Source organism: Saccopteryx leptura, chromosome 11 (assembly GCF_036850995.1).
Source record: "Saccopteryx leptura isolate mSacLep1 chromosome 11, mSacLep1_pri_phased_curated, whole genome shotgun sequence".
Lineage (NCBI taxonomy): Eukaryota > Metazoa > Chordata > Mammalia > Chiroptera > Emballonuridae > Saccopteryx > Saccopteryx leptura.
The window spans coordinates 21,201,428-21,228,191 of NC_089513.1; the positions used below are offsets into that span (position 1 = coordinate 21,201,428).

The 26,764-nt window shown below is 51.6% G+C and overlaps 1 protein-coding gene across 6 annotated transcripts in view; it reads right to left on the minus strand.

Annotated features, from left to right (window-relative positions):
* CTIF (cap binding complex dependent translation initiation factor) overlaps positions 1-26,764 on the minus strand; it is a 274,127-nt gene that overhangs the window by 176,990 nt on the left and 70,373 nt on the right. For 4 of the 6 annotated variants that reach the window (XM_066352398.1, XM_066352395.1, XM_066352396.1 and 1 more), the window contains exons 3-4: positions 21,104-21,151; positions 13,368-13,436 (exon numbers count right to left, since the gene is read on the minus strand). In XM_066352398.1, coding sequence (XP_066208495.1) covers positions 13,368-13,436; positions 21,104-21,151 — 117 coding nt within the window. The remainder of the gene's footprint in view (positions 1-13,367; positions 13,437-21,103; positions 21,152-26,764) is intronic. The other 2 variants (XM_066352400.1, XM_066352399.1) reach the window with 1 other exon arrangement.

Below are 26,764 nucleotides of genomic sequence, written 5' to 3' on the forward strand. Positions count from 1 at the left end.
CTGGTGCCCCCCCCGTGGCCCCTCCAGGCACAACGTAGGGCCACCTCAGACGTCTGCCGGCCGGTCAGACTGCCCTGTGAGTGGAGCAGCTGCCGGCCTGCTGCCTCTGGGTCTGAACGATTCATTCACAGGCTGGGATGTCAAGAGCGAGTTACCGTCCTAGGACTCGCGGCCCCAGGACTGGAGGAGGAACGTGGGTGGAGGGAGAATGAGTGTGGAAAAAGGGGTGAGAGGGTCAGAGTGGAACCCAGGAGTGCAAGGCGTCTCACAGGCACGAGCACCGTTCACCTTGAAGGCAGCTCAAGGGCAGTGTGCAGGGCCCATACGCCTCCCCCACAGAGAGCTGGTGGGGACGCCAGGGTCGGGAAGAGGGGACCTTACCCTCAGGCTACGGGAGGCCCGTGGGGCATCTCCCACTTGGGGCCCCGGCCTCTTTCAGAGCAGCACCTGGGAGGGGGCCTACCAGCCTCAGGGCCCTGGCTGATGGGTGGGAGGAGCGGCAGAGGAGCCACTGTGGAGGTGACGCCCAGCACGGGCACACAGGTGTTGAACCCTCCAGAGGAAGGCCCCTCTCCACACAGGCCGATCACTCATGACGCTGCTTCCCCCTCCATCCTGGGCTGAGACAGCAAAGCTCGGGGTGGGAGTCTGGGGACCAGCTGGCGGGTGGCACCGCCGGAAGGCCAGCCAGGCACACCTGTTTTATGTGGCTCTCTCTGCACATTTTTCTCACTGAATCGCCACAGCTCTCACCCATTCTACGACAACTCAGAGAAGCAATTTTTGAATTGCCTGGAGATGACCTGAATCCTATCTTAAAGGCCGGCAAACTCAGAGATCTCACTGCCTTTCCCAGCAAACACCGGCTCCCCAAACCACGACCCTGCCCATGGCCTCAGCCTCCCGGTTCTGTGACTCACAGGCACCCTCCACAACCCCGTCAGAGCCTCCGCACACATGCTCTGTGTTTCCACAGGGTCGGTCTTGTCACTCCTCACACGACCTACCTCCTGTCTCCACTGCCGGCCCGTTGACAATGTGACTGGTCTTAGAGCTGAGCAACAGAAGTGCCAGCACATGAGTCCTTGACAGTCCAGGGAGCCGGAACCCCATCTCCGCACAGCCCGGGGCACCCTGGGGCACCCCCCCCAGGAAAGGATCATGTGGACAGCACCCACGGACGAGGCGACAGCCCTGGGCAGGAAGAGAACCCTCACTGAAGGACACACCCAGGACGGTGCACAGGACCGCCTCCTGCTGACTATGACAGGAAGGGAGCCCCTAGGAAGGGGACTTGACAGGCGAGAGGACAAGTCTCGGGAGAAGTCCCCAGGGAAGCTCTTGGTCACAGGCGATGACCTGTTTGTTGTGGCTCTATTTGGCACACGAGCCACAGCACGTAACAAGAGCCTGAACAGTCCCTCCGAGCCTGTGGCAGTGGGATGGGACAGGTATGTAACCACCGCATGCAACCTTTTACCCACGGGCTGGAGAAATCGCCTGGTGCTGGAAACAAAACTGATCAACTTCGAGCCTCCTCCACCCAGAGAGGGAAGAACCTCGCCATCAACCTTCCTGTGTTGTCCCCTGTCCATGTGAGGTGGTGGCCCAGGCAGTGCCCAGAGGGGCCAGGCCTCCCTCCGCAGAGTGATGACTGCTGTAACTACGCAGGACAGCTGGAACATGATGGCTTCACACGCCCGTCTCTGTGCCCGCCAGCCCTGGGCTGACAGCACCAAGCAGGCCGCAGGCCACCCTGCCCTGTTGCTTCAGATCCAGTGAAAGCCCTGAAGCTGTAGATGTGCCTGGAGAGTCCCTTCTCTTGAGTTCTGGACACCAGCCTTACAGTCTGCAGCGCCCAACACACACACGCACAGACACACCCCACCACTCCTCCATAAACCCTCTTAGTGTCCAGAAAAAACTCAGAAAAGCCAGAGAGTAGGACCCTGCAGACTGACCCATGCACAGGCAGCCTGCAGCCTGATCTCTTCCTCCAGTCACCCCGACGCACACTAGGACCCACGCAGAGCTCAGGACAAGCTAAGGACAGAGGAGAAGGTGACCGGGGCTTGGCTTGTTGCTAGGCACCTCCTGCCTCCTCAAGCCTCTGTTCCCGGCTGCAGAGGCCTCAGCTTCCTCCTGGCACAGGTGATGCTGTGTTAGCATGCAGCTCGCCCGCCGCCCGTCTGTGAAGGGGCTCTAGGCCACACACACAGCTGCCAGAAGGTATGGGGTTCTATTCCTTTTGGGGCCACTGTCGTCTTCCTGGACTCAGAGGAAACACGTGTGGTCTCCAACCCCCCCCCCCCCCCCACCCTCAGACAGGCTTTCTCTCTGTTCCGATCCAGCTGAAGACCGTCCGTTCCTTCAGTTTTGTACTTCCTTCGGCACTTGTGCCCCCGGACCTACAGCACGTGCGGCAGGTGTCCTCCGTGATTGCTTCCCTTCCTGACTGTCCCACTGCAGAGCTCCCCAACCGCATTCTAGCAACACCGACCCGCTGGCCCTCACAGGCCAACATGCATCGGAGTCACCAGGGAGCGGAGGGTTGCTGGTTTAAATCGAATGCAGCTAGAGTGGCCCATGGAGCACACTTGGAAACACCGATGTTTGAGACACACTGAGATCATGAGATAAATTACATTTTGCAGAACCTGTCAGTGCCTTTATTGGTCTTAGACAGATGCTGACTCTTCAGATGGGTGGCGATATACAATGCAGTATTTCCCTAACTCTTTTGGCCAGAAATCCAGCCCACCCTCCCTTTTTATTCCACAGGGCACTTTGTAGCGCTAGGGTTCCATGGAAACCCTCCTTAGGAAACAGTCATCTAATGCTCTCTATGTTAGTGCTCTTCCTCCGTCAGTCTGCCATCTTGTCGAAGCTAGAAATCCTGGCTTCACTTTCTGTTCTTATTTCCCTGCCCACTTACCCCCAACCCCCACCCAGCCCAAGCCTTGGGACCCAGCATCAGCCATCAAACTATATAGCAAGAACTCAGTGGCCAGGCACGGAGACCTCTCCATAACCCCCCCTGGCTTCTTCAAGAACATTGTCCAGCCTGCAAGTTCCTAGTTGGCCCTGGGGACCACAGTTTGTCTCTCAGCCCCACTGCTCCCTGGTCCTGTGGTCACCCAGGCCCTGCCCCCCCCCCCCCCAGGCACTGCAATACCAAGGTTTTGAGAAGCTGTATCAAAAACAATCATCCTTTTCAGGGGATCACTTTTAGCACTTAAAAGTTGCTGAATCCTTCACAACAGCCCCTTTTATTGCCAATTAGGGGGCCCCATGCCAGGCGGAAGCGTGCTGCTCTCAAAGGATCACAAAGGGATAATGAGCACTGTAAACCATGTGGAAGGAGAAATGGAGACGGCCTGCCATGGGCAGGGAGACTGGAGTCGCCTCTGAGAGGCCCCTCTGGGAGCACAGCTGGCCCAGCTCAGGGGAGGACCGCCCAGATGATGAGCACGGCAGGCACAGAGCAGCCCTCACCGGAGGCTGGGCACCACCTGAGTATTTCACATGTGTTACAGCCCAGGAAGCCCATGTTCTTATCCCCATTTCACTGAGGAGGAAACTGAGAACCAGAGAACTTGCCCACATTCCCAGAGCTGGTTCCCAGGATGCGGACGCATACAGTGAGGCCTAGAGTTCATGCTCCACTGCAATAAGCAATGATTCGGATAAATTCTGACCCCACTGTAGACTTCCACAATGCAGTAACATATCCATCCCCTACAAACATCTGGGTTACCCGAGTCTGTCTCTGCCCACGTTTGGGAAGGCAGTGCTGGTGGAGAAGGTGAATCTGGTCTAGTGAAGTTAAGAGGGAATACGGGCTGTGAGCTGTTGTATTAGGATGGGGGGGCTCCATGCATGGATCAGTGAAACAAGTAGAGTCAATCCCTGCAGAGTAGAAATACATGCTGAGTCAGGTGTAGTGTGTGTGTGTGGGAATAACCCTCTTCTATGCTGCTGTTTTTTATTTATTAACACAACTAAGAGTGATTTTTGCTTGTGCACGTATGCACTGACAGTTCTAGGCTGCAAGGATTTAGAAACTGGGCAGAACTTGGAGGAACAGGTTGGAGCAGCAGAAGGACTCCCCCAACCCCCACCCCACACCCTGCCCCGGCACTGTGCACTGGCCACGGGCATATCCTAAGCCAAAACAGATGCTTCCCATGGGATGGATCTGAAAGTCCTCTCAGACCCAAACTAAACTAAACGTTAAGGGTGACTCAGCAAAGTGGAAGTCAGGAGCCAAGTGCAGAGGGAGGTGGTGGGGAAGGACAGGAAGGAGAAACAGTTCTGCCCCGGTGTGCGTGAGAGCGTGAGTTTTCAGCACCAAGGACAGCACCCCACACAGTGGTGGGAAACACAATGATGGACCCCCAATATTTTAACCCCCCTGCAATAAAAGGGCCTGCGAGGCAGGAGAATGGCAGAACAGAGAGCAGCAGAGAGAACCTGCTGGGCGGCACTGGCGCTGAGCTCAGGAGCAGGAAAACCTGTGTGTCCATCTGTCCCTTCCCTCTCTACCCACACTATCTTCCAATTAAGACCCCAAAAGACCAGGGAGAGGTGAGAAATAATGACTAAAGCCTCCAGCCAAGTATATTTCCCGCATCAATGTCACTGCCAGGATACTAACCTCGCTCGCTCGCTCGTCAGGAGACAGAACATTTCCACCAGCACAATGACCCCTCCTGCTGCTCTTTCATACCCATGCCCACACCTCTCTTGGCCTCCCTCCTTCCCTAGTCCTTGGCAACTGCTAACTTGGTCCACACTTCCATAATTTTGCCATTTCAAGACTGTTACACAAATGGAATCACAGAGTGTGTAACTTTGGGAGAACTGGCTTCTTTCACTCAGCCTATCTCCCTAGAGATTCATCCAGGTGCTTGTGTCAACAGCTGACTATCTATCTATCTATTTATTTATTTATTTATTTATTTATTTATTTATTATTTTGAACAGTCGACACTCTTCTTTTTTTTTTTTTTTTTTTTGGTATTTTTCTGAAGCTGGAAACGGGGAGAGACAGTCAGACAGACTCCCGCATGCGCCCGACCGGGATCCACCCAGCACGCCCACCAGGGGCGATGCTCTGCCCACCAGGGGGCAATGCTCTGCCCCTCCGGGGGGTCACTCTGCGGCGACCAGAGCCACTCCAGTGCCTGGGGCAGAGGCCAAGGAGCCATCCCCAGCGCCCGGGCCATCTTTGCTCCAATGGAGCCTCGGCTGCAGGAGGGGAAGAGAGAGACAGAGAGGAAGGAGGGGGGTGGGGGGGGGGAGAAGCAAATGGACGCTTCTCCTATGTGCCCTGGTCGGGAATCGAACCCTGGTCCCCTGCACGCCAGGCCGACGCTCTACCGCTGAGCCAACTGGCCAGGGCCCGACACTCTTCTTTATTGCTGAGTGCCACAGCTTGTTTAACCAGTTACTGGTTGAAGGACACGTGGGTTGTTTCCTGTTTGGGTTTTATCACCAAAGCTGCTATAAACATTTGAGTATAGGTTTTAGTGTGAACGTAAGTTTTCATTTCTCAGGGATAAATAGCCAGGAATGCAATAGCTGGATCATATGGTACTTGCAGGTTGAGTATTTTAAGAAACCGCCCAAATGTTTTCCAGAATGGCTGTACCGCTTCACTTCTCCACCAGGAATGGGTGAGTGATCAGGTCTCTCTGCACCCTCACCACCACTTGACATTAATATATATTAATATATATATTATATATTTAATTATAGATATTTGCTAGGTGTGTAGTGATATTCCCTAATGGCTAATGGGGTCGACCATCTTTCTGTGTGCTTATTTGCCATCTGTTCATCCACTTTGGTGAAAAACGTGTCTTCGTGTGTTTTGTCCATTTTTAAATTGGATAGTTTTTATGTTGAGTGTTGTGGGTTCTTTATAGATACTCATCTAATTTCTCATCTCAGTGTTGACATCTATTGATTCTATTCTTTGCATTCGGTTTGAAATCTACCCAGGTCTTGGTTTGACAGTGATTTCTTTTTATTGCCATCAGGGCACTTTCGTGATATGTTATGAAATTCTGAATCTTATTTAAATCTTGTTTTAATTGGCTTTTGCGATATTACTCTGGCAGGGAAAGGGGGTCACAGTTTCAATATTGCCAGTCCAGGGGTGGTACTGTTGTTACAGCCGGTGGAAGTGAAGTCCGTGGTCCCCAATGACGCTGCCATGGGGTGGCCGTTCTCTGTCAGGCCTCTTCTAACACATCCCAGCAGGGAGAGAAGGGTGTCAGGCTTCTTCTAACACATCCCAGCAGGGAGAGAAGGGTGCTGCACTACCGCTCAGCAGGGAGAGAAGGGTGCTGCACTACCGCTCAGTGGAGTGGACGCCCGCCCCCCCAGGGTGGGTAAGGGCCTTCAAACAAGCCAGCAGGGATAAAAGTTGCATCTTCCCCCTTGGCCATCTCTGACACCACTCCACTAGGGGAGATTGTGGCACCTTGTCACAGCTGGGCAAGGGTGAAAGTTCAAGCTCCCACTGGGTCTTTGTTGGCCTGGTGTGGGTGGGGCCACAGTGTTTTCTGGGCTCTCTGGCTGGAGCAGAGAAGTTATTGTCTAAAAGTTTTCTATGTTGCTAGGTGGCTCTTTTTCTGGACCTTTGCCAACTAGAGCAGGCTTTTATTGGGACCTTCTAAAATCCTGTGTGCACTGGCATTTCCTGGGTACTGACTTTTCCAGCTGTAGACCTGGGATACGGAAGGCGAAAAAGAAACCTGGGGCTGTAACCATTGTGTCACTGCTCAGGTGCCAAGGTCCCTAGCTGCTGTGCCTTCTCTCCACCTTTCAGAATCTGTTTACAGTGGTTTCATATAGAAAGTCCAGAGTTTCCGTGGTAACAGCACTAGAAATATAGGAAAGAACTTCTACTCCATCTTTCCAGAAGGAGTAGAAATCTAGGTCTGTATTTTTTAACATTCTGAGGGTGGGCCTTAAGTCTAGTTTACTCATTTTTAAGAGGGGAAACTGAGGCTACAGCAAGATGATGTATCTCACCTATAGCTGAATAGTAAGTCAGAGGTAAGGTCTCAGGTCTCCTTGTTCCCAGGGCAATCACATCACCATGGCAACGTGCCTGTGTATTTGACCTTCCCAGCCTTATGTAAGCTTCACTGCAGACACCAGCCGCCTCCTTCCAGTATTCACACACTGTCCTGGACTATTGCTTTTCCACTCAAGAAAGTCTCAAAAAAAAAAAAGTCTGTATTTCCCTAGGCAGATGGGAAGGTCTCTGAGGGCAGTGACCAAGCCACATAGCCGGCTTGTTTACCACAGGCACTCAGTGAGTGGCTGCTGGCTGTTCTCCCTGTAACAGTTAACTGTATACGGCTCGGTGAGTTCTGTACCGGGGTCCTCCAGCTGAGCCAGAGCCTGACGGCACCTTGCCTGTGAGGATGGATGACTTCTTCCAGAAAGGAGAGGCTGTGTGCTGAGAGCAGTGGAGGTGACACTGTCAGATCATCCCAGCAGGGCCGTGTTCGGTTCTGGGAGGCCCGCCAAGAGGAATTACAGTCCTTACTTACAGAGCTCCCAGGAGGGAACCCAGGATGGAATGGGACCTAAGGACCACCGTGCCAAGTCCCAGACTTCTGAGCACTGCCTGCCTTCAGCAACGGCTTGCTCATTGGATCGGTGAATAAAAGAGCAAATAAATACACAAGGGAATGAGCGAAACCACGACAGAGGGGAACGGCTGCGGGAATAAGGATACCGTGTTTGGACGAACAGGCAGACGGGGCACACCGGACTGTGGGGGAGAGACTGAACAGCCAGGGGCAAAGGGGAGAGACTGAACAGCCAGGGGCAAAGGGGAGAGACTGAACAGCCAGGGGCAAAGGGGAGAGACTGAACAGCCAGGGGCAAAGGGGAGAGACTGAACAGCCAGGGCAAAGGGGAGAGACTGAACAGCCAGGGGCAAAGGGGAGAGACTGAACAGCCAGGGGCAAAGGGGAGAGACTGAACAGCCAGGGGCAAAGGGGAGAGACTGAACAGCCAGGGGCAAAGGGGAGAGACTGAACGGCCAGGGGCAAAGGGGAGAGACTGAACAGCCAGGGGCAAAGGGGAGAGACTGAACAGCCAGGGGCAAAAGGAGCAAAAGCAGAACCATCAGCTGGAGTGACGAGAAGGTGGTTTGGGGCTAAATCAAGGACAGACAGCTTTATCAATGCATCTGCTTCACAATGAAATGCCTTTTGAAGCAGTGAGCTCCCCATTCCTGGAAATGTCCAGCCACTGAGAGGGTTTCTGCAGTGCAGGGTAGGGGGCTGGACCAGGTGGCCTCTGAGCTGCTTGTCATCCTGGGAGTCCAGGGGGCCTTTAGTGTTCACTGGAGACATGCTTAGCTCTGGATTTGATGTGGGGAGGAAGAAGTTAGCCCCAGCCTCTGGGAAGCTTCTACTAGAGGTGGGGCATGTGACATTCATTCTAGCCAGTCATCAAATATAATAGTCCTGGTTTCCCCCAATTCCAGGCACGGAGTAAAATTATGCCTCTTCGTGTGCTTAGTTGGGTGGAACTGTGTGACCAGTTCTAAGTAACATGTTCATAGTGGAAGGGACACGTGTTACATCTACGCTGGAGCACGGAATTGCCAAAGCGAGACCCTCCAGTGTTTTTCCCCCCTCTGTCTAATGACTGGTTAAAACGACAACTGTCCCATCAAACTGGGTCCTGAAAGGGTTGTTGAAAGTTACTGAGATTCAGGGGTGTTTGTTATTGCAGCATTACCTAGGCTATCCTAACTGATACAAGGAGACAAACTTTATACCTATATGGCACACCAGAGAAAATACAAGATACACAAGGTGCACAACAGGGGTGGGGTTGGCCAACAGTTCCAGCATCTCAGCGGAGCACACGAACGCCTTCACATTCATCATCTTCATCCCCCAACACTCTAGTAACACCCAATGCTACCATCTACTTGAGCTGTGCTCTCTCCTGTCACGCTAACATCCCAACTTCAAGCCTTTGCTAACACCATTTCTTCTCTCTTCATCAACTTCTTGTCTCTTCCCTTCCATCTGGTCAAACATCCTCCCCATTCCTGAAGGCACAGTTCAAGTTTCATGCTCTGCAAGACATCTCCCTACCCATGGAGACCAACAGGACCACTCTTTGAAATGGCTGCAATATCTGGTCAGGATGTCTCTTTAGGGAACTTGACAAACATGCCGATAGCTTATTTCATGCTATCTAGCCTCTACTCTGCAAACGGTTAGGGAGCCATAAGACTCTAGCTTATATTTATCTGCCAACCTCACAGCAGGTGCTCAATACATACTGACTAAATAGAGAGTAGTGACATGAACATATACACCAGTGGTAGTCAACCGGTCCCTACTGCCCACTAGTGGGTGTTCCAGCTTTCATGGTAGGCGGTAGTACCATCATGATGCCCAGAGCAACCAAAGTATAAATAAAAAGATAGATTTAACTATAGTAAGTTGTTTTATAAAGATTTATTCTGCCAAACAGCAAAAATCTGACATAAAGTACTTGGTAAGTAATTATTATTATATGCTTTAACTTTCTGTAACTCTGCTTTATAAATTTTATAAAGTTACTTCCCTACTTTATAAATCACCATTACTGTGGAACCAGGGGGCAGTTAGAAAATTTTACTACTAACAGAGATACAGAAGTGGGCGGTAGGTATAAAAAGGTTGACTACCCCTGATATACACGATACTTAAATATCCATCGATGCTGATTAAGAACTCTAGGCACTCTTACTAAGATATCATTTGTACTAGTGAGTTTTTTCATTGGCACTGAACCAGCAGTCTACTGACTGGAGGGCAGCAAGATGGCTGGTAGAAAACCCCTCTGCCCTTTCCTGTGGGCCAGAGGTAAGCGGTGTGCTTGAGGTTCACCTCTGCCGACCACCTGCCATCTCCTGGCTTAGTGTCTATGTTGGCACCTAGGATATACCTAGCCTGCAGGTTGGCATAGGAATCAGAGTGCGGTGGGGGGAACAGTAGAGGAATCTGGAAAATCCAGACCTCTTGATGCTTTTAGCAGCTATTTGGATCCAGCTAGTTATTTCGTGGAGACCCAGAATGCGAACAAGGGAAGAAATTCCAGAGAGGCTCAGCAGTCTGTCGTCCAATGCCTCATTCTGCAGAAGAGCACTGGAAGGCGCGCCACACCTTGATCAACATCTGGTCCTCCCGACCTTGGGACAAGGCTCTTTCACACTCTCCTAATATATCCCTTTGCTACCGGGCATCATGATGGAACAGGTGATGACCTCATGTTCCTGGGAGTGTGGGATTATGGGCCAGGACTCAAGACACCATTTCTGACACACCCCCACCTTTCCCAGGGCTTTGCACAGATCCGCCAGATAAGGAGGTGTGCTCATTAGGTTCTCAGCAAGGTTTCATCACCTTGCTCAATAGCCAGCACTGTCAGCCAAGCCCTTCAGTTAGTAAGTCCGTCTCAAGGTCTAACCACAAGCCCTGCTGCTGTTGTGAACCTTAATTTCCCTTCCTTGGCTCTTCCACAAGCAGTTGGAGAAGAGCTGCTTGTTCCATACAACCTTCCTCTGCCTTCGGCTTTCTCCCCTGAATGTTAAACCCCAGCCAGGACCTTGAATGTTTTCTAACTGCTCTGGGCTGTACTCTCTCATTTCGGGTACTTTCCTCTAAATCATCTCCATGCATTTCCTCCCATAGAATGAAAAGGTGAAAACTATATTTCAACCTCCTAAATAATGACAAGGACAAGCACTGTTGGAAGGAGGTTGCCAGGATGCCCAGGGGCCCTTAATACAGCTGAGTCCCAATTGCTGGCAGTTGCACAGGCCTCCTTGGGACTTCGTGGGGGCCATTTTTTGTTCAGGGCTCTCTGAGCTCCTTCCTCCCACTCGGGGAGGACTCAGCCTGCTCTAGGCTGCTCCCACTTTGGGTCTCAAAAAGGCTTCAGGGGAGGCAAGGATTTTTGTTTTGTTTTCTTTTTTCACTTTGTTTTGTTTTTATATTAGTGGAAATAAAATAAATAAGCCCAGTACATGACTAGGCTCCTCCATGGTCTGGGGCCCAGGACACAGAGCTTTCTGGCAGAATGCAGCACCTCAGCATGCTCTGGCCACCCCCCTCTCCTGGGCACAGGTGGCCAAGGCAGGGCAGTCGGAGGGCACCAGAACAGCCAGCCGCCCCAGGCTCAATGTAGCTTCAGTTTACCTCGGAAATTAATTCTCCCCCACGGTGAATGTGGGGCAGTACAGCGGCCCTATCATCCCTACGACCCCAGGAAGCTCAGCCAAGTTGGTGTGGCCAGAGGCACAGGGCCACTAGGCACTGGCTGCAGGGACTGGATCTAGGCCAGCTCAGGCATCATTATGTGCACCTACTGTGTGCAAGGCCCTAGGCCAGGGCCATCAGGGAAGCAGAGCCAGCCCCAGCGCCCATCTTTGGGTTGACCAGCTGACTGAGGGCATTGGAAGATGTACATGGAATAGCCTGGTCACACCATGAATTAGGGCGAGGGTCTGCCTGGATGGCTGGATGGGAGGGTGCCAGGACCAGGCCAGTTGGGGTGCTCATGGGGCTGGTGTGTGTCCCTAAGAGCTGACCCAGTGCTCCTTCATCAGGTGAACCAGGTCGCTGGGCGCTTTGCAGAATGGATGGGCCAGCAGCATCCGTCGGAGCTGCGCCCAACAAAGGCACCCTCCGATGGGCAGCTCCCATGTTCTGTCTCTGCCCGGGAGACACTCCAGGACAGTGTGGGGCTCTCCTTGTGACGCAGTCACCTAAGAAGTCCCGGCCAGCTTGGATTCCTCTGTCAGAGGCCCAGGGTGGCGCTCCACTAGAACCTGAGCCATCGTGGACCACAGGGACAAAGGCAGTACCCGAGGTAGCAGAGAATGAGAAGGAAGGAACTTGTCCTGACACTGGAGAACTGCCATGCCAACCTCGAGCACCCACTATCCCAGGTTGTATTGAGAAAGGAACTCCTACCTGCTTTACATCACTCTGTTGTTTGTACCATAAGTAATCAAGTCCCCGATGTCTAAATATCAGGCCTTTCATCACTGAACCGAAGTTCTTCTGACCTCAGGAGACCTCATTTCAGTCCAGCTCCCGCCTCTCTGTGCAGAATGCTGAGGTGTACCCAGGTCCCACCACGGCCTCCCTCCTAGGAGTCCAGTTCAGTCCCACTCACTGTGCTCGGGCCTGCCCACGCTTCCTCCCTCTGGGACGCCTGAGGTCTGGGCCACCCTTGGGAAACCTGCAGTGCCTGCAATGCACGGCACATCCTTTTACACATTATTCTGTCCTTCTAACTAAGTAGTAGGGCCTCTGAGGCAGGGGCCATGCTTCAGACCTACCCAAGCTTATTAGCACCAGGCCTCTGCAGCACTCCCTGGCTGAGGAATCCATAGACAATGCCTCTTGCGAACACCCTCAACCCCGGCCTGCTGAGCTGTGCTCGGCTCTGGGCAGCTGCACACAGCACAGGGGGAGTGGCCACACCAAGACAGGCCAGCAGCCTTCCCTCCGACCCCAGTCAGCTCCCCGAAGTCAGGAGCAAGTTACTGCAGGAGCTCATTTAGGCTCCCCGCATCTCTGGCCAGATGCAGTGTGAGGCTGGGCTGGGCGGGGGGGATAAGTGGGTTTTTCAGCCTAGGGGTTGCCAGAGACAGGTCTAGAACACCCGCTGCTGCCTTCCCTCCTTCCCACACAGAGAACCCCTGTTCCCAGGACAGCCCGCTGGCCGAGAGAAATGGACAGGTCCTGACACCTCACCCCCACAGTCTGCCCTTCCAGATCCTCTGCAAACTTAGACCAGAATCTGTGAGATGCTCCATTAGCACCAGAACCCTAGGAGTCCCGGTGTCTGGGGTCCACCATCAACCTTGATGTGTGGTCCTCCAGTTCATTCATTTTACTGCCAAATGATATTCCACTGAGACTATCACACACCATTTATTCATTCTTCTCTCAATGGACACTGGCTGTTTGCAGATGTTTGTTATTATAAATAACGCTACTACTAAAAAGATTCTTATGAATCTCTGTGTTCTTGGGAAAGGGTGCTTCATTATGGGCTGGGTAGTCAGGGAAAACTTTCCAGAAGGCAGACCGTACTCTCCCCTCTTCCATGTGCTGCTCCCTCCACATCCCCACTTCTCAGGAGAGCCATGCTTCTGTGGCCTCTAATCCCACTGTCTCCCACAGGCAGGGGGGAGGGATCAGAAAGCAGAGCTGGTAACCCCAGGAGGGTCACCAGGGATGAGCACCATGGGCCAGCGCAGAAACCCAGACAAACAAGACACACACAGCCCCCGGCAGAACACAGAGTTGCTTCCCTACCTGCTGCGGTGGGGCTCGCCCTCGGGGGAAGGAACAGCTGTCCAGCTGCTCTCTGCAGTCTGCCGTCCACTGTAGGGGACAAAGGAGAGGTCAGTGATAGCAGGGCACACAGGCTCACCCCCACTCAGCCCTGGGCCCCCAGACACGGCCTTGTCTCGCAGCAGAAGCAAACAGAATCCTGCTTCGCTGTTTCAATAGCAAATTCTTCCCCGGACCGCAGGGTCCAGCTGGCATCTTCAAATTCCATGTGGAGGTCACCCTCTGGTGCACAGTTGGGGAAGGCAAACTCATTCACTTCACCTAGGCCCACTGAAGTGATAAAGACCCAGTTCCACTCCAAAGCCAGGAGGACACAGGGTCACTGTGAGTTTTGAACAGGCACCATGTTTGACCCCTGACCAGGCTTCAGCTAGCGCTAGCCCTCTACAATGTCAAGGCCAGAGCTGTCGGTGAGGCATGTGTATGGGTCTTCCTGTACGCCCTGCTCCAAAACACAATGGGCCTGTGTGGACTGAGATGGCAGCCTGGCTTTGGGGAAGAGCCCCAGACTGGCTCCCAGCACCGAGACACGCCACTCACCCCTGGAGAGCTTAGAAGCCTGACGTGCCCCAAGGTGTGGTCTGATAACCACCTGCACGACTCTCCACCCACTGACTCAGACCGAGCGCAGGACTGTCAGCATGGGACAAGCTCGTTTCAGAGCTGCTGAAATGCTGGTCTCCAGGGCTTCATCTCATCATCTGTGAAATGGGGACAGCTAGGCTGGTGACTGACTGTGCAAGGTTGAGATGAGGACTTTTGTGAATCACAGTGGAGATAGGAAGTTGTAGTAACAGTAGTGCCCTTCCTGTGTATGGTGCTACCTACCTATATGGTGGTGTTTTTATTATTGTGCTAAATGTTAGCTAGCCTCATAAGCCTAGGTTGCTGAACATTGACCTTGATCTATGTGTGACACAGCAAAAGCAGAAAAGCTCATCTCTCTCTGTCTGACACACTTGGTCAAAACTGGGAGTGAGTGTGTATGGCTCAAGGCCTGGTTTTGTAAAACCTTGGCTAAACACACCCTCCTGACTGTGGGTCAAGGGCATGACCTTTGTATAGGGAAGATATTTTATTATAGTGCTGATGTCACAGGTCGGCACAAGTGTTGTCAAGACCAATGCTGTCCAACTAACAGAATGGGAGCCACAGGTAGGAGCCATAGATGTCATTTTAAATGATCTAGTTGCCACATTTAAAAGAGGTCAGATTAAATTTAATAATATATTTTATTTATCTCTATATTTAAAATACACAATTAACATAAAAATTATTAATGAGATACTTTACATCCTTCTTTCCATACTAAGTTTTTGAAATCCATTTAGAGCACGTGTTAATTTGGCCGAGTCCCATGGGGCTGGTGGCTACCACTCTGGACGGCACAGAGGAAAACAGCAAAGGTGGAGTACCGGTCCCGGGGGCGTGCTGGCCCTCACCTCCACTTCTGGCCCATCCCTGCTCCGCATGGCAGAAGCTGATCCCTGCCAACTGTGAGTCCTAGGCTCCCGTGTCACTGGGTTCGGCCAATAGGAGAGAGGATAAGGGAATCAGGGCGTTCCACCCCACCCCGCCTCCAGTGGCATTATCAGCAGGGACTAGGTCTCCTTCATGGCTCCAGCCCTCACCAGAGCCTCTGTGCATGACCCTGACCCTGGCTCTGGTAACACCGTCTCCTGCCTTGTGCCTCAGGTCTATGGGTGGCAATGGTTCCCTGCCTCAGGTCTATGGGTGGCAAAGGCTCCCTGTCTCAGGTCTATGGGTGGCAATGGCTCCCTGTCTCAGGTCTATGGATGGTAATGGCTCCCTGCCTCAGGTCTATGGGTGGCAATGGCTCCCTGTCTCAGGTCTATGGGAGGTAATGGCTCCCTGCCTCAGGTCTATGGGAGGTAATGGCTCCCTGTCTCAGGTCTATGGATGGTAATGGCTCCCTGCCTCAGGTCTATGGGTGGCAATGGCTCCCTGTCTCAGGTCTATGGGTGGTAATGGCTCCCTGTCTCAGGTCTATGGATGGTAATGGCTCCCTGCCTCAGGTCTATGGGTGGCAATGGCTCCCTGTCTCAGGTCTATGGGTGGCAATGGCTCCCTGTCTCAGGTCTGTGGGTGGCAATGGCTCCCTGTCTCAGGTCTATGGGTGGCAATGGCTCCCTGCCTCAGGTCTGTGGGTGGCAATGGCTCCCTGTCTCAGGTCTATGGGTGGCAATGGCTCCCTGCCTCAGGTCTATGGGTGGCAATGGTTCCCTGTCTCAGGTCTATGGGTGGCAATGGTTCCCTGCCTCAGGTCTATGGGTGGTAATGGCTCCCTGTCTCAGGTCTATGGGTGGCAATGGCTCCCTGCCTCAGGTCTATGGGTGGCAATGGTTCCCTGCCTCAGGTCTATGGGTGGCAATGGCTCCCTGTCTCAGGTCTATGGGTGGAAATGGCTCCCTGTCTCAGGTCTGTGGGTGGCAATGGCTCCCTGCCTCAGGTCTATCAGGTCTATGGGAGGTAATGGCTCCCTGCCTCAGGTCTATGGGTGGCAATGGCTCCCTGCCTCAGGTCTATGGGTGGCAATGGCTCCCTGTCTCAGGTCTATGGGTGGCAATGGCTCCCTGTCTCAGGTCTATGGGTGGCAATGGCTCCCTGCCTCAGGTCTGTGGGTGGCAATGGCTCCCTGTCTCAGGTCTATGGGTGGCAATGGCTCCCTGTCTCAGGTCTATGGGAGGCAATGGCTCCCTGTCTCAGGTCTGTGGGTGGCAATAGCTCCCTGTCTCAGGTCTATGGGTGGCAATGGCTCCTTGCAGTTGCTCATCTCTGGGTCATTTAGCTTCTTAAGCTGTGTTATCATCTGTAACCACCTCCCTGGATTAAATTCCCTTTGTCTGAATGTTTTCAACATCTCTCCAAGATATTTACTAATCATAGGAGGGGGGAGGGAAAAATAAGAAATCCACCAGACACCATCTTTACCAAGTTATTAAAGACAGCGTTGCCTGTACAGGCAGTCCCTGGGTTATGAACAAGAGGTTCTGTGGGTTTGTTCTTAAGTTGAATTTGTGTATAAGTTGGAACAGGTATATTCACCTGTTAAATGCAACTTAGATGTTTGTTTTAACATAGTATTTATTTTTACCCCTCTGTGCATATAGATCCTTAAACATTTTCAAACTTACAGAACCTATCTCGTTCGTAACTCAGGGACTGCCTGTAATAAAATACATCAATGTCAAGACTCCCAGTAAAATGCACTGAAAAGGGCACATTACTTCTGAGGTGCTCTTGCCAAAAATACACAGTCTTAATCTAATCAAGACAGGCCATTAGGCAATTCAAATTGAGGAACTGTCTACAAGATAAGTGACCAGAACATTTCAAAAGTGTCAAGGTCGCAGAAGACAAGAAAAGACCAAGAGAGTTTCACAAACTGGAGGAGACTGAGGAGATATGACAATTACATGCAAATTGGATCCTGGAACAGAAAAAGAACATTAGCGGAACAACTGGTAAAATCCTGAATAAAGTCCCACTGTGCCAATGTTAATTTCTTAGTTCTGGTCATTGTGCTGTGGTTATGTAAGATGTTCATGTTAGGGGAAGCTAGGTGACAAACAGGGTCATAGGAACACACTGCATTATTTTTTGCACCTTTGCTATAAGGTTAAAATAATTTCAAAATAAAAAGTAACACATATACAGAGTGGGGCAAATAGGTTTATAGTTCTAAGTATCTAAAACACAGAGTTTATTCTTGAATTCTTATTTATTAATTATTTTATTATTTTTTATACAAACAGTTTCCTCACCGGTAACAATAATGAACCTACCAACAGCAGACAGGTTAAGAGTATGGCAACTGGAGTAAGACCACCTGGTTAAAGCCACATACTTGCTGTGTGACCTTGGGCATCTTATTCACCCTCTCTGTGCCTCAGTCTCCTCCCTTGTAAGCTGGCAACAACAATAGCATTTTTTCACATAATTGTTATGAAGAGTAAATGGTTAATGATAGATATATAAATTTACCAGAACTTCCAACTGCCCTTTCGTTGTCCCACCTGGCTGCCTGACCTCACCCTTACTGGATAATTTCCCCATGAGGCAGAAAAGTTCCAGAAAGCTGATCAACTGCCCAAGAAGGAGCATTCCAGAAAGCTGAAATCCTTAAACCCTAAAAGGGAACATACCAGAACTTTTGACTCAGTACCCCCTCAGAATCTCCCAAACGCTATAAAATTCACCCCTAGTCTGTAACCAGGGCCCTTCTCCCTGGAGAAGTGCCCAGCAGGGTTCTTTTCTTCCTTTCAGTAAAAGCCTGTTACTCTGGTCTTTTCAGACTCCCATGGATTCCAACAGTTAACATGAAAATACTGCAGTCTCTTTTGTTAGTTCCTCCTCATTCCCCCAAATTTTTAGGGTTCAGTCTTTGACTCTCTTCTCTAAGCTCCCTCACTTGTTGGGCTTAAAACGCCACACATGCCTGACCAAGCAGTGGCGCAGTGGACAGAATGTCGGACTGGGATGCGAAAGACCCAGGTTCAAGACCCCGAGGTCGCCAGCTTGAGCATGGGCTCATTTGGTTTGAGCAAAGCTCACCAGCCCAAGGTTGCTGGCTTGAGCAAGGGGTTACTCGGTCTGCTCGGCTTGCCCCACGGTCAAGGCACATATGAAAAAGCAATCAATGAACAACTAAGGTGTTGCAACAAAAAACTGATGATTGATGCTTCTCATCTCTCCATTCCTGTCTGTCTGTCCCTATCAATCCCTCTCTCTGACTCTCTCTCTCTCTGTCTCTGTAAAAAACAAAACAAACAAAAACGCCACCCATATACTACTATTTGCAAATGTAAATCTCCTCTCATGACCCTCCTTTGTACGCCCTTTGCACATCTAACTGCTTGATCAACATCTCCAATACAATATCTAATACTACCTTACACCTTTCATATCCAAACACCAAACTCCTGCCTTTTGCTCTCCACAGCTGCTTTCCCAGGGACTCTCACATCTCATTTTTGGAAAGCCTATACTTCTCTGTACTCATGCTAAAATCCTCAGGGTCACTTATTAGAAAATCATGTCATCTGTACCTTCAAAAGAAAAGGAGAATCTGACTGCCTCTTAGCAACTCAATAGTGACCACGCTGCTCCAAGCTACCATCACTTCTCACCTGGACCAACTAACTGGCTTCCTGGTCTTTAACCTGTCACACCATATCCCTCCTCTGCCCAGAATCCTCCAGTGTCTTCCTATCTCATTAGACAAAAGGCCACAGTCCTCACCAGGGCCAGTGAGGCCCTGCAGACCTGGCTCTTCTATGACACTCCCCTGTGCTCACATTGCCCCTGGAACACTGGCCCCAAAGCTGTTTCTAAAACTGGGACATGACCTGTGCCCTTGATATTTCCTCTGCCTGGAACACTCATTCACTCCCAAGTGGCCTCACTCTCGTCTCCAAATCTTTGCTCAAAAGTTCTTTTCTAGCCCTGGCCGGTTGGCTCAGTGGTAGAGCGTCGGCCCAGCATGTGGAAGTCTTGGGTTCGATTCCTGGTCAGGGCACACAGGAGAAGCGCTCATCTGCTTCTCCACCCTTCCCCCTCTCCTTCCTCTCTCTCTCTCTCTTCCCTTCCCGCAGCCAAGGCTCCATTGGAGCAAAGTTGGCCCGGGTGCTGAGGATGGTTCCATGGCCTCTGCCTCAGGCGCTAGAATGCCTCTGGCCTCAACAGAGCAACATCTAGATGGGCAGAGCATCGCCCCCTGGGGGGCATGCCGGGTGGATCCTGGTCAGGCGCATGCGGGAGTCTGTCTGACTGCCTCCCTGCTTCAAACTTTGGAAAAATACACAAAAAATAAATATATATATTAAAAATAAAAGTTGTTTTCTAGCTAAGCCTTCTGGGATAGCCTCACACTCACAGCGCTCACTGCCTCACTCGGGTATATACAGTGTGTCCGTAAAGTCATGGTGCACTTTTGACCAGTTACAGCAAAGCAACAAAAGATGATAGAAATGTGAAATCTGCACCAAATAAAAGGAAAAGTCTCCCAGTTTTATACCTATTCAGTGCAGTTCAATGTGGGCTCACGCACAGATTTTTTAGGGCTCCTTAGGTAGCTATCCCGTATAGCCTCTACAGACTCGTCACTGACTGATGGCCTACCAGAACGGGGTTTCTCCACCAAACTGCCAGTTTCCTTCAACTGCTTATTCCACCGAGTAATGTTATTCCTATGTGGTGGCGCTTTGTTATAAACGCACCGATATTCATGGTGCACTTTGGTCACGGATTCGAATTTAGCAAGCCACAGAACACACTGAACTTTCCTCTGTACCGTCCACATCTCGACTGGCATGGCCGTGGGCTGCTCCGCTGTATACACAGTGTTATGTCATCATCTGCGCATGCGCACATGCTGCCACATCATCCTACAGAAACTGGGAGGGTTTTCCTTTTCTTTGGTGCAGATTTCACATTTCTATCGTCTTTTGTTGCTTTCCTGTGACCGGTCAAAAGTGCACCATGACTTTACGGACACACTGTATTACCTTCTAACATCCCAGTTCTATCTTTGTCTGCCATCTGTATTTCCCCACCAGAAAGTAAGGGCTAGGAGAACTGGGTTTTATGGTCCATTCTGTTTATCACTTTGTCCCAGGGCCTAGAAATGGGCCTGAATAAAGAAATGTTAGCTCTAATTATATTTCACTATTTAGCCAAAAGTAACTGGCAGAAAAAGGGCAGATTTAAATAATTGGGCTTTATGCCAAAAACCACCAAACAATGTCTAGGAATTCATGTTAAATAAACAAGCAAGCTAAAAAGTATGCATTTGCCAGAATCTCACTTTTGTAAAAAGCTGTTAAAGAAAAACTTACACACAAAGATATTACATTAGTTTCTGTCATAAAACTATGGTGAATTTCTTTCTCTTTTTTTCTGATTGTCTCAGTTTTTCCAAATGTTGCTTTAAAAGTAAAACACAATTTTAACCTATTAAAAAAATAACCGGTAATCAGATTACAAAAGGCTCAACCTCACTAGGAATCAACAAAATGCAAATTAAAATGACAAGAGATGATTTGTCCCAATACATTGGTGGTAGTGTGAGTAATGGAACAGTCTTTTTGGAGAGCAATTTGGCAATAGCTATTAAAATGGATTCTCATTCTCAGCATCTACCTAAAGAAACTCTTTGTATGTGCAGGAGGAGACAGAGGCAACAGTCTTCATGAAAGTACCTTGTATTTCCAGGGGAAAACGTGGAAGTGACCTGAATGTCTATCAAGTGGCGAATGGTTCAACTCTGGGCCAGCCATGCTATGGGCTACTGTGCAGCCACCTGACAGATCACAGCAGACACACGAGCCCGGGAGACACCCAGGGCCCACAGCTGGTAAGAAGGCTGTTACTGAAGAACACAGTCACTGGCTATCACTCATGACTTTGAAGTAATATATTTGTATACGTCATACTCTATGTATGCTGGTGAAAGCAGTAAAGGAAAGTGAGAAAGCCAACTCACTGAGGTCGGGTAAGGCAGTGGAATGAGGTAGTTGCTAAGAGAGAGTTTGTGTTGATAAGATTTGAATTCTTGTGTACCATGAGAATGTGTGCCTGTAGTACTTGTATAAGGAAAAATAAATTATTTTTTTAAACAAGGGGAAAAATAAACGAGTCCCACATGCTCACCCCCCCACAGTTCCCCTTAAACTCACTTCTCCTGCTAAGCCTTTCATGGGTGGTCCACCATTGAGCGCTTCCTCCTTCGAGCAAAGATGGCCCAGGAAAAAAGGTTTAAAGTAGGCAGAAATGAAAGGATGGGGTGCAAGGGGGATGAGAGAACAGTGAGCAGGGAAGGCAGAATGAAAAAAAAAGGGAAGAAAAAGAGAAGAAAAAACTTTGTAAGAAAGACACCCACCAATCTGAACATTTGGACCCCGGCCTCCCCATCTGCAGGGTCACACCTCTCTTTGAAAGGTCACTTTGCATTTGCAACAAAACTCAGGACTTCTAAGTGCCCGACAGCCTCAAAAAGGACCATCAGAAGTTATCTTTACCCTGCACTGGCTCTTCATTTGACCTATTATCAAGAATTTATTGGAAAGTATCCCTTCATCAAATACATAGATCTGCTCTTTACAGTGTCCCTATAGTTTATCGTTACAAAAGAGTGGAGACAGACATGTCCTACCTGTGGCTGTGGTTGTCAACCTTAGTGGACATCAGAGTCACATGGGGGCTGATAAGAATGCAATGCCTCGGCCCCTCCCCATTCAACTGAACTCTGTCTGAGGTGGGGGCTTGTCTAAGCTTCCTAGCAATTCCAATGTGCAGCCAGAACTGTGAACACTGATTTGAAGCCTGGTAATGACCCACAAGACCATCCACTACCATCAAAAATGTCAAACTTTCTCCACTTATAACATCCATATATCTTCCACAAAAGTTTAATGGTCAATGAGATTGAGAGTCCTAATACTCATTCCACACGGGTGAGATATATTAACCACCCAACACCCTGTAAGCAGCAGAGAACCAAAAGTAGGAGGGGAAGGGGTAAGCACAGGACCCAGCTCAGCCACCATCTGCAGTGTGGTCTGGCTGGTTCCCATTTCTGTGCCTCAGTCTTTTCCTCTGCAGAATGGGGCTACAATGTCCTCTACTCCCAAGCACAGAATGAGGACAACTTTCTATGCCTTTGGGGACTTGGAATCCATTGGAGGACAGACACTCTGGAAATGTATAGTTGGGAGTGTGTGTGTGATTTACAATATAGTACTCTGAAAGTGTTGGGAAACTTACAGCATACATTCTCTTGGTTACTCATCTAAAGAAATGGTAGTTCACTTCCTTCCTTCCCATCCTTCCCTTTCCCTTCCCCTCCTTTCTTTCCTTTCATTCTCCCATCTCTGCCTACTTCTCTCTCTCCCTTCCTTCCCATCCATCCATCCATCCAACCATCCATCTTTCTAGTTGGTGCTGGGGGAAGGGCAGGAGACCACATTGTACAAGCATCATAAAGTATTTTCCTCCTGAGTGTTATAACCACTGTCTCTCAGATCCTAAAAAAATGATCTCACTAACTGAAGAGCAACATTCCTCTCCACTCCCTCAAACTTTCTCAAGGTTTCCAAGATTCTTAACAATTTTCCCCTTCCAGAAACATTAAAACACCACCACAGACAGGCAGACGGGGACATTCTCTGAGGTTATATTTGTTCTTGGTTTTTGACTTCTATTTAAAATGGTAATTAGATTAAATAAGAACAATCAAAAGTGCTTTAGAAGAAGGATTTCTCATAGGGCTGTGTCAATAGAACTGTGTTATGTAGACACTTCTAACCCTGGCCTTGCTTAGAGCGGTCGACAGCTGTGCCCTCCTCTGGAGTCTGTATAGCAGCTGCGTCTGTGGGGGGGGTGTGGGACAGGGAGGGGGACGGTGGGATCAGGATTGAAATGTCCCTCCTTGGCCGTCAGCACACAGGTGGGCCTGCCCAGTGTTTGTTTGCATTCTTCCAGGGTACTTCAGAAAATGCAAAAAGTTTAAGGAATGCATCTAGATGTCATCAGTGGCTATGTTTTCCACACTCTGCCTCACAACAAACATCTGTTTAAAATAGGGGTAGTCAACCTTTTTATACCTACTGCCCACTTTTGTATCTCTGTTAGTAGTAAAATTTTCTAACTGCCCACCGGTTCTACAGTAATGGTGATTTATAAAGTAGGGAAGAAACTTTACTTTATAAAATTTATAAAGCAGAGTTACAGAAAGTTAAAGCATATAATAATAATTACGTACAAAATACTTTATGTCGGATTTTTGCTAAGTTTGACAGAATAAATCTTTATAAAACAACTTATTATAGTTAAATCTATCTTTTTATTTATACTTTGGTTGCTCCGCTACCGCCCACCATGAGAGCTGGAGTGCCCACTAGTGGGCAGTAGGGACCAGGTTGACTACCACTGGTTTAAAAGCCCTTCCAGATGTGGATATTGGAGCATGGTCGGGCCCAACCTATCCCAGGAGCAGGAGCCAGCAGTGCAGGACCAGACTGAGGGCGCCTGGCTTTCTGCTCTCCATGCTGAGAGCTTAGCAGTCACCACAGGAGGTCAAAGGCTCTGGGCAGGCCCCTCCTTCCAAAGTGATCTCCCCAGTGGCTGCTCCAGATGTAGACATTCACAAAGCATTTCTTTGGGGTGAAGCTTCATGGCACCTGTGGGGCCTGCTCCTGGGGAACTCAGCTCTAGGAGGCAGCAAGAATTGGTTTCTGCCCTTCCTGCCCCAGACAACCCAGAGACACATTTCCCTCAGAAACTTTCCAAACTAGTCTGACGGCCCTCCGGCTTCCACTCGAGGTCACGGTCAACTGCCAACTGTACGAGGTTATGCAAACAAACGAACACATCATCAGACAAGATCCCACTGAAGGGTGGGAGACACATTTCCCTCAGAAACTTTCCAAACTAGTCTGACAGCCCTCCAGCTTCCACTCGAGGTCATGGTTAACTGTACGAAGTTATACAAACAAACGAACACATCATCAGACAAGATCCCGCTCCCCACACTCCTTGGAGACTTTTCTCCCAGACTGCTGACCCGCTCCCCAGCACCACTCTCCATTTCTTGGTGATTTCAACACCTAGGGGACAGCTCCTGCGTCCTGCCTCTCAGTTCCCGGAGCGCTCTCCTCCCAATCTCTCCTCTCTCCCCCACACCCACGCTCATACCCAGCCCTTTTATCCCCAAGCACTGCAATCCCTCCACCTGGGTTCCAAACGTCCCTCTCTTGGACACACCCATCTTTCCGACTCACTCCTTTTGTACCAGGACTCTGACAATTCTCCAACTCCCTAGGACTTCCAGCTTATGGACCCACCACCCTTCAGTGTCCACCGCCCACCTCAGGTCCTCACTCCCTTTCTGGCCTGGCCCAGTATCAGGGAACATCACTCATCACTCCCTCATCTACCTCTCCCTTAACCCCACCATTGTCCTCACCCAAAGGAACCTCAATCCCGGCTAGATTCACCTCCATCACCCTGCGCCTGCACCGTGGCGGCTGAGAGCAGCTGGAGACACCCACGGGACGTTGCACAAACAGGAGTCACTCTGTAGGCATGGCGGCCAGCCTGTGACTGTGGGTGAGCTGCTGGAGGCCCAGCCAAGGTCAAGCGCTCTCTCCTACTCAAGGCCACTGCAGCAGCAACCTCCCCTCTGCCCGGGGTCACCCCCATCAGTGTACAACATGATGTTAATGCCCTGGTTTTTACCTCACCTCCCCAAACACCACCTCTCTCCCCTTTACAATAAAACCCCTGTGATACAGAGAGGACGGTATTATCCTCTTCATCTCCAATCTGTCTCCTTGACCTTCGCCTCCACCACTCAACCTTGACCTCTCTAGTCAGGGTCATCAGTAGCCCCGAGGGCTCTATCAGGTTATTCCCGTCCGCCTCTGTGACCTGCAGCAGCAGTCAACACAGACACTGTGCCCGCCCGCTTCCTTGAAAGCACGTTCTTCCTGGGGCTGTGGATACTTGACTCTCGCCGGCTTTCCCTCCTGCCTCTCTGCCTCCCCCTCCTGGTCTCTTGCTGGCTTCCCCTCACAGCCCTGCTCTCTGGATGTTGGCTCAGCCCTGGTACAGCCTTCCTCCCTGTTTCATCTCCTGTGGTTCCCCCACTGTCTCGCTGCTCCAGCCACACCAGCCTCCCTGCTCCGGCCACGCCGGCCTCCCTGCTCCAGCCACACCGGCCTCCCTGCTCCGGCCACGCCGGCCTCCCTGCTCCAGCCTCCCTGCTCCAGCCACACCGGCCTCCCTGCTCCGGCCACGCCGGCCTCCCTGCTCCGGCCACGCCGGCCTCCCTGCTCCGGCCACGCCGGCCATCCCGCTCCGGCCACGCCGGCCTCCCTGCTCCGGCCACGCCGGCCATCCTCCTCTAGCCACGCCGGCCATCCCGCTCCCGCCGGCCCCCCTGCTCCAGCCACGCCGGCCATCCCGCTCCGGCCACGCCGGCCTCCCCGCTCCGGCCACGCCGGCCATCCCGCTCCGGCCACGCCGGCCATCCCGCTCCGGCCACGCCGGCCATCCCGCTCCGGCCACGCCGGCCCCCCTGCTCCGGCCACGCCGGCCATCCCGCTCCGGCCACGCCGGCCCCCCTGCTCCGGCCACGCCGGCCTCCCCGCTCCGGCCACGCCGGCCATCCTCCTCCGGCCACACCGGCCATCCCGCTCCCGCCAGCCTCCCTGCTCCGGCCACGCCGGCCATCCCGCTCCGGCCACGCCGGCCATCCTCCTCCGGCCACACCGGCCATCCCGCTCCCGCCAGCCTCCCTGCTCCGGCCACGCCGGCCCCCCTGCTCCGGCCACGCCGGCCATCCCGCTCCGGCCACGCCGGTCTCCCTGCTCCGGCCACGCCGGCCATCCCGCTCCGGCCACGCCGGCCATCCTCCTCCGGCCACGCCGGCCATCCCGCTCCCGCCGGCCCCCCTGCTCCAGCCACGCCGGCCATCCCGCTCCCGCCGGCCCCCCTGCTCCAGCCACGCCGGCCATCCCGCTCCGGCCACGCCGGCCATCCCGCTCCGGCCACGCCGGCCATCCCGCTCCGGCCACGCCGGCCATCCCTGCTCCGGCCATGCCGGCCTCCCTGCTGCACCTGGAACACATTTCCAGCCTGGGCCCTTGCACCTGCTATCCTTCTGCCTAGAACGCTCCTCCCCCAGATCCTGACATGGCAGCCCCTCCACCTCCTCTGTGATCTCTTCTCTGACATCCTCTTTAGAATTGCAAACCCTTCCTGACCCTCATCACTCCACGTTCCATTTTCTTGCTTTAGTTTTCTCCATAGCAACTGTCTATCCACCATTAAATAGAAATTCCATGTGGGCAGAGCACTTGTCTGTCTTGCTCATTCCTGGAAACCCAGTCCGAGGACAGTGCCAGCCAGAGGGCAGGTGCTCAAAACACACGTGTAGAGTAGACACTGGACAAATTACAGGCTCACACTAACTGTGATTCTAGAACTTCAAGGACACTAAGGGAAGCAGCACCTATATTTCCACTTCTCTCTCAGGGCTGAGTCCCTCTTCCTTATTCCACATGGCGATGAGGCGTGGGACCACCATGGCTTCCTTCTCTCCCAGGCTGATTCCTGGCCTGCGGTCCCAGGAAAGCCCCAGGCTCGTTCTGGCTTTCTGAAAAGCTGGAGGGTCTGAATCTTCTGCCCACCAAGCCGGCAGCACCCAGTTTTTCTCCAAAGCTAGGCACTCTGGTGGCTCTCCTCTCCTTGTCAGAGGGGTTGCCAGCTTACTGTGGGACAACAGTTACACGAGGTGGACACTTGGGACCTGAGCCCTAATGGGAGAGACCCTGCCC